Source organism: Leptopilina boulardi, unplaced genomic scaffold (genome assembly GCF_019393585.1).
Source record: "Leptopilina boulardi isolate dan_hultmark-lab unplaced genomic scaffold, ZJU_Lbou_2.1 LbouV2_245, whole genome shotgun sequence".
Lineage (NCBI taxonomy): Eukaryota > Metazoa > Arthropoda > Insecta > Hymenoptera > Figitidae > Leptopilina > Leptopilina boulardi.
Genome location: NW_026137802.1, coordinates 24,855 through 33,142, shown reverse-complemented (window position 1 = coordinate 33,142; position 8,288 = coordinate 24,855). Strand labels below are relative to the sequence as shown.

Here is an 8,288-nt window from a genome sequence, read left to right as displayed (position 1 = left end):
CATCTTTGCAAAAATCAGTTCTTTAGGTTAAAAAATTTGTGGAAAAAAAGGAGAATGATGGAAAATGTTTTCTAAACATTTATACTAATTTATTTACAGCTCCCTTTGTGTTTTAATTGGTTTAACAGATAAAGCGCACTAGAACTTGGCCAAATATTAATATTTTTCAACCAACTTTGCAAAATTCAGTTCTTTAGGTTAAAAAATTTGTGGAAAAAAAGGAGAATGATGGAAAATGTTTTCTAAACATTTATACTAATTTATTTACAGCTCCCTTTGTGTTTAAATTGGTTTAACAGATAAAGCGCACTAGAACATGGCCAAATATTAATATTTTTAAACCAACTTTGCACAAAGCAGTTCTTTAGGTTAAAAGATTTGTGGAAAAAAGGGGAATGTTGGAAAATGTTTTCTTAAAATTGTTGTCGCCGTAAGAAACAACTAATAATATTATTTTTGTGAGTTGGATACTCAACTGAGAACAAACTCTACTTTATTTATTTAACAAGCAAAGTACAAAAACTTGGAGATAATCAATCCTTCCAAAGCTTCACTGAGTCTTTTTGGAAGACAATTTACTAACCGTGCTATCACTTTGAGTAGCGACTAATTAATCTGACCACACCTGCTTATGCATTAGTTTTAAAGGACTGTGTAATAGTCCCCACTCTTTACAATACACACTCATACTTCATACTGTCGACACCTCCCCCCTTTAAACTATCGATGATTTTCAAATTAACATTTATTTAAAAATTCGATGCAGGTTTCCTTCTAGGAGGTTTCGAATGTAATTCAAAATTTAATCCTGGTAGATTTTTCTCAGTAGCTACATACTGCGTTGGATCTGTATTGTTAAAACTACGATTTGTATAACAGTTCCCAATACAATATCTTATTAAATTTAAAATACACTGTATAATTCCCGTTTTAAACATTATATAGAAGATTATAATTACAATACTTGCATATCCTATGTACTCTAAATACGTCAAAGACTTTTCTGTCCAACTCTTAAATCTTTCATGTGTCTTTAATTTATCTAGCATCGCTTCGGTATCTTCCATACTAATTTTCGCTTCTTTTATTCTATCTAAATTAAGAAATCTTGGTAATTTTGGTAATTTATCATTAATTAATTTTAAATTGTCTTTCTCAAAATCTAATTCTATTGTGATTTTATCCTCAAAGTATCTACTTATATTTTTCATCGGTTTATTAAGATCTAGCTTTATTTCATTCGTATATAGCTTACATCTATTCCCTGTTATTAGATAAGTACCCAATTTTTTACCATTATAATTATTATTTTCGCATACTATATCTATAACTGTTTCTTTTACAAATATACATATATAACCTGTTTCTGTTTTCATAAATGTTTCATCGCTGAGTAGTAATGGAGATTTTAGACAATTTCTATTAGACATTTTTATTAAATCCGCGTCACAATTTTCTGTTTGATATATTAAATAATTCGGTTGATTTCTCTTACAAATTTTATAGTCTTCTATATTACTACATTTTTCTAAATCTGTCTTATCAATCGGTACGTATTCAGTTTTCGTTTGCAAAATATATTCGTGGTTTGGTAAAAACACCATAGCTTGACCATTAATTATTCGTTCTGGAATTGGTAAACTTCTTACTATTGTCATTTCTTTTTCATCTAAAATCGGAATTTTAATTATGTATACTAAGTGATGATTTTTTATAATTGTAGTAATTTCACTAATGTCTATAATATGTTGATAGTTTCTTTCATCGCTTTCGATGTGATATTTAGTCCTAAATTCCTTTTCAAATCCATCAATTGTTTCATGCAACATTCTAGGCGTTAAAATTTGGGGGTTTATAATTCCATGCTTCCCTAAATTAATTGAACTTATTGCTAAATCTATGTCGTCGTTCATTTCTTCTATTAACGTTTCAGCTATTAATAATTTTTGTTGAATAAACAAACTCTTTTTGTTATTATTTATTTCTGCTTTCATTTGGTTTAGTATATCGTAGTCTGCTACAAGTTTATTTTCTAAGAACTTATAATCTTGAGATGATGAATCTAAGATCATTTTTATTACTTTAGTATTGTTTTTAATTGCTTCATTTAAGACCTTATTATCATTATATAATTGATCGAATTCTTTATTAATTATATTTAAATCTGAATCGCTTAATGTGCCAAATAATATTTTTGATGCGTCTCCTATTACATTTAAAAGTCCTCTTTTAACTCTTTGTTTACCCATTATGTTATATAATAGTGATTCCTTTTTTCTTAAACGACTAAATCTAGAAGAGATAGTTTTAATTTCGTAATTTTCTTGACATTTAGTCATGCAAAGATGACTAACCTGCGTTAACACTTTTTGAATAACAACTATTCTATCTTCGGTTCTTGTAATGTTTATCATAATCATCAATTTCCATTCCTCTGAATATAAATACACTTTTCCTATTTCTTCTTTATATATATTGCCTTTTAATTCCGTTATATTATAATCAGTTTCTGCTACAACCAGCCCGAGGCTCATTATCAAAATCTTCATCAAGATCGCCATTATTGTCGTCATCCAAATCGTCTTCTTCACTATCTAAAACAAAATATTTCTTAATATCTTCCCTATGAACCTTTCGATTATTTTCTATTGTATATGTATTTCCAATTTTATGTAAAACTATAAATGGTCCTAACCACAAAGGGTCTTCCTTTTTTCTCATATGATTTCTTATCAATATTTGCTCCCCAACTGAAATTGTCTTTTTATCAGTCAGTATTTGTTTTCTTTGAGATTCATTGATTTTTCTTCTTGCAACATTTAATTTGTTTTCGTGTTATAATTGTTTTAATTCGTTTTTCTTTACGAGATTTGTTATTTTATTTAATGTTTCAAATGCTTCTCTTGCTTTTCTGCCATTTTGTAGTTCAAATGGAGAAAATCCTGTAATTCTATTTATTGTCATATTGTATGTTAACATTGCTTTAGGTAACTCTTTATCCCATTCATCTTTTTGCGCATAAATACTTAAATATTCATTAATCTTCTTGTGTGATCTTTCATTCTTTCCATTACTTTGTGGGTGATAAACTGAAGTCTTTACATGTTTTATTTTTAATTCGGTCATTAGATCTGAAAATTCGTTATTAATAAATTCTTTCCCATTGTCTGTTAGTATTTCTAAAGGTTTACCGTTCGTTTTTAAATATCCTTTCCACATAGCATCTATGACTAAAGTTGCTGATTTGTCCTTCAATGATTCTAAATGCACATATCTAGTTAAAAAATCTTGAATCACCAAAATATATTTATTTCCGCTGGTAGTTTCATTTAATGGTCCCACTATATCTATTGATATTTTATCATTTGGTCCTTCTGGTATGTCTGATTCTTCATAATATTCTTGTTTTCTTTCATTTTGTTTAAATCGTTGACATAAATCACATGTTTTGATGAAGTCTTCAACATCTTTTGTAATGTTGGGCCAGTTTGTCATATTTCTTATCTTTTGTACTGTAATATCTTTAGAATAGTGTCCTCCTAATATTCCTTCATGTGCTTCTGCTATAATTTTTCTTCTATTCGTTTCAATGTGTTTCTTTATTAAATATATTTCCTTGTCACCTCCTTTCCATATTTTAAAAAGAATCCTCGATATTTTCCTTTCATCTATATCCTCGTAAATAATTCTTAATCTTTCTTCTTTAGTTTCTTTTTCTAAAAATTCTGATAATTGATCATCTGTCACCTGAGGACTAATTTTTATTTTGTCATTTTCTTCTGTTTCTTCGTTAGTGATCCAAATTTCTTTTATCCTTGTCGGTCCAAATTCTCGTTTTATAATTAACTGTCCTGTTTGTTCTATTTTGTTTCTTTTTAATCGTATTTTATTCGCGTCATCATTATCTATTTGAGGTATATCTCTGATCCATTGTACTTCTGTTTCCTCGTTAAAATCTCTTACTACTTTGTATATAGCTCTTTCTTTAGGTATTGTTTTTCTTCCATAAACTAATATTTTCCAAATATAATTTGTGTCTCTTATAGGTTTAAGTATATCTCTCAAGTTACTTATCGGTTCCAAAAGAGAATAATTTGCATACCCTTGCCTTTTTTCTTTAGTACCTGTAATCAATTTTATAGTTTTTATTACCTTGAATTCGTCTTTAATTATTGATTGATCACTTTCTTCTGTCTGTGAATCTATTTCCATATTTTCGTATTTATTTTCGTCATCAATGATTGAGTTGTCGTCTTCTGTTTGCGTATCTACTTCCATGTTCTCATTTTCCTCGTTTACACCTGTAGTACGCGCGTTCTGCTGTTGTAACGTATCATATGTACCGTCTGTTGTCATCTGAACCCTTGAAATGCGCGATAAGGCGTCAGCGTTTGTGTTGGCAATTCCTTTTTTGTAAATAATTTCATAATCGTATTCTTCTAATTTTAGTCTCCATCTCATTAATCTGCTTGTCGGATCTTTTACATTAAATAACCAAACTAAGGGTTTGTGATCTGTTACAATTTTAAATCTTCGTCCAAAAAGATGGTGTCTAAAATGTTTAACTGCCCATACTATTGCTAATAATTCTTTTTCAGTAGTCGTGTAATTTATTTCTGCCTTATTTAAAGTTCTTGAAGCAAATGCTATTGGTTTATCTTCTCCGATGTGTCCTTGTGATAAAATTGCTCCTAATCCTTCATTTGATGCATCAGTTGTTAGAACAAAAACTTGATTCCAATTTGGAAATTGTAGTATCGGTGCTGTTATTAATTTATCTCTTAATTCGGAAAACGCGTTTTCTTCTTTGTGTCCACTCAAATGTATTTTCCTTTCGTAGTAATTTAGTTAGTGGATTTGCTATTTTAGAGAAGTTTTTTATGAACTTCCTGTAATAACCAATAAGTCCTAAGAATTGCTTAATCTGTTTTTGAGTTTTTGGTCTTGGATAATTTTTTACTTTGTCAATTCTATCTGGGTTTGGCTTTATACCTTCTTTTGTAATAATATGCCCTAAATATTCCAGTTCTGGACGCAGATATTCGCATTTATCTGGCTGTAATTTGAGTCCAACTTGTCGTAGTCTTATAAATAAATTCTTCAAATTTTTATTATGTTCTTCCAACGTTCTTCCGTAAACAATAATATCGTCAATATATGCAAAACATCCATTACCTATTAGTCCTTTTAATCCATTATTTATCATTCTTTGAAATGTTGGAGGGGCATTTTTTAAACCAAAAGGCATTCTATTATATTCATAATGACCTTCGTTTGTGCTAAAAGCTGTTTTTTCTTTGTCCTTGGGATTCATTCCTATTTGATGAAATCCGGAAGCAAGATCAAAACAAGAAAAGAATTTAGAATTTCCTAACTGCTGAATTATCTCATCAATACACGGTAAAGGATATTTGTCTAAAATGGTTTTTTCATTTAGTTTTCGATAATCTATAACAATTCGCCATTTTAATTTGCCTGAAGCGTCTTTCTTTTTTGGGACTATCCATAACGGTGAATTGAAAGGAGACATACTTTCTCGAAGTATATTTTTCTTTAACATTTCTTTAATTTGTTGGTAAACTTCTTCTTGTAACATAGGTGGATATCTATATTGTTTTGTATTTACAGGTTGATCGTCTGTTGTTCTAATTGTATGCTCAGTTAATTTAGTTAAAGGTAAAGGGTCGTTTCCTAATGGGAAAATGTCGTGAAATTCTGTTATGATTCTTAGTAAGTCTTCTTTTCCTTCTTTGATATGGTCTAGTCGTGTTTTAGATAATAATTCTTTAATTCTTTCATTATTGCTGAATTGGTACATTTTTTCGTCAGTCAGTTTTTTTATAGAATCTATCCATAAGTCTTCATAAGCATCATACATACTTTCAATTTTTGCTGTATTAGGTGGTAAAATTGGATTTCCTTGATAATCATATTTTGTGACTGCTGAATATCCTCCTTCAAAGTTAATAAAACAGATTTTATCTTTCTTATCTGCACTAGGTTGTGGATGAAGTATTTTAGGTCCTAAGTTTAAAATACCTTTTTCTAAGTCAATTTTAAAATTTTGATCGTAAAGTAAATTCATTCCAATTAAACCATTTTCTCTAAATGCATTTTCATCTTTCGTAACTTGAAAAACTGATTCTTTACCATAAAGTTTTAAACAAATAGAATATTCAAATGTTACGGGATTGTTTCCTATTGTTAAAACATTATGAGGTGCGTATTTTTTAAAGTTTTTTCCTTCTAACATACTGTTTTTTATGATTGATATATTCGATCCTGTATCAACTACAAATTTTCCCGATTTTAATTTATCAAATTTTAAAGCCACAATAGGTGTGTCGTGTCTTCTTCGTTCTCTCGGGATCGGTGGAAGGTTGTGCTTAGCGGGTTCTCCGATAAAGAAAATTCTTCGCTTAGCTGCACTCGGTCTGGTGGTTTGCTGTTGATCGATCGTAACTGAAAATTTTGAGTTTTCTCTTGACGTGGTGGTAAACCTCTCAATTTTCCTCTACAGACATCTTCTGTATGTCCTACATTTTTGCAATGGTTGCATTTTTCTATATTTGTTTGTTTACTAAATCTTGGTTTTGGAACTGGGTTCTCATTTCTTGGGTTTCTTGTAAAATTTTCTATTCTTCTTTTATCTTTTATATTCACGTTAATTTCTGAGGCAATATTAAAACATTCATTCAGAGTTTTCGGTTTCTGAGGACGGATTCTAATTTCAAATTCTTCACGTATATTTCTTAAGAATGTGCTGACGCTTGCACTTGTTTCTATTTCCTGTCTTACGAAAGTTTCTTCAGGTGTTATATTCATACTATCTATAGACTGCCTGATTTTATCCTGACACAGCATAAATCTTGAGGTGAATGACTCTAAACCTTCATTTTTGCCCATTATACATGAATCGCGAGCCCTTTGAAGTGATTCTAAACTATCCTTTTCTCCAAATAAAATTCGTAATCTTTCAAAAAAATCAGCAAATGTTTTAACTGCATCGGCTCTAATTGTGTTTGCCGCTTTTCCTACTAATTTTTGTGCAATTATTGCATGAAGTAATGTTAGTCTTTCATTTCTTTTTGTTTTCTTTTTGGACAATCTTATTAAATGAATGAAGTTTTCTAAACCGATCCCGTTAAATTCTGGTATTAATTTTATACTTTTTCCAAAATCATATTCTGTAACTTCTTCTAATTCTTCATGATCGCTGTTTAATTCATTCTCATTTAAGGGTAAACCTAACTCTCTTCTAACTGGTTGTTCCATAGCTAACAATCTTGTTTCAAATCTTTCCAATTTTGCAAGAATTGTTTGAAAAAGGTCATTTGAACTTGTTGATGTTTCTGGCATGATTTTTAGAATATTGTCTAATTTAAGTCTGTCAGTCAGTGATATTGAAGGGGATGAACTGTCTGTGTCTATAGTTTCGTTTTCCCTACTTTCTCTAAATGAATTTAAATCCAGTTTGATTTAATAAATTTCCTATATCGTTTCGCACAATTTTATTTTATAACCGTTCGCGTTTTCTAATTTAAAATTTCATTTCTTGCAATCCTGCTACAAGGAGTACACAAGAATATGAAATTTGTTTTTTTTTTATTTATTGACGATGGAAATACTGATAAAATCACGGAGTATACCAACGCTTTAAAACAAACTTAGCCACACCCTATGAAGGTCGCCGTTCAACGTACGTAAAGTGGACTTATACTCTTGTTCTAAAGATTCGTAGTTTTGTTTTATATACCTTACTTCAATGTTGCTTTTGAATGTTGGTCTGGATCGTAGTACTGGAAAATCTCGAATTCTGTTTCGTATACTTGGATAACTCTCTGGATACCTCTCTGTAGACCTGGATATCTGTATCGCTGCTTGGCTAACACTCTGGATAACACTTCGTAGATATGGATATCTCTCTGGATACGTCTTTGTAGATCTGGATAACTCTCTGGATATCTCTTTTGTTAATTCTCTCGTTCACTTTGAATTAATACTTTGTTTATCTGGAACTAGTTCTTGGTTCTGGATATTTAAAACTTGGATGAACTTCCAAATAATTTTAAATATCCCACCGCTGCCACCAATTATGTTGTCGCCGTAAGAAACAACTAATAATATTATTTTTGTGAGTTGGTTACTCAACTGAGAACAAACTCTACTTTATTTATTTAACAAGCAAAGTACAAAAACTTGGAGATAATCAATCCTTCCAAAGCTTCACTGAGTCTTTTTGGAAGACAATTTACTAACCGTGCTATCACTTTGAGTAGCGACTAATT

The 8,288-nt window shown here is 30.1% G+C and overlaps 2 protein-coding genes across 2 annotated transcripts; both read right to left on the bottom strand.

The window, feature by feature from the left end:
* Nucleotides 1-749: 749 nt before the first annotated feature.
* LOC127280446 (uncharacterized) lies at nucleotides 750-7,917 on the bottom strand. Its single transcript, XM_051303419.1, has 4 exons — nucleotides 7,757-7,917; nucleotides 1,496-2,594; nucleotides 965-1,264; nucleotides 750-847 (listed from the first exon to the last, which is right to left on the bottom strand). The coding sequence occupies exons 2-4, from the start codon at nucleotides 2,571-2,573 to the stop codon at nucleotides 750-752; spliced, it is 1,476 nt and encodes a 491-aa protein (XP_051159376.1). The 5' UTR covers nucleotides 2,574-2,594; nucleotides 7,757-7,917.
* On the bottom strand, nucleotides 2,591-6,253 carry LOC127280445 (uncharacterized). Its single transcript, XM_051303418.1, has 3 exons — nucleotides 4,887-6,253; nucleotides 2,978-4,831; nucleotides 2,591-2,594 (listed from the first exon to the last, which is right to left on the bottom strand). Exons 1-3 carry the CDS (start codon nucleotides 6,251-6,253, stop codon nucleotides 2,591-2,593), a joined length of 3,225 nt encoding a protein of 1,074 aa, XP_051159375.1.
* Nucleotides 7,918-8,288: the final 371 nt, after the last annotated feature.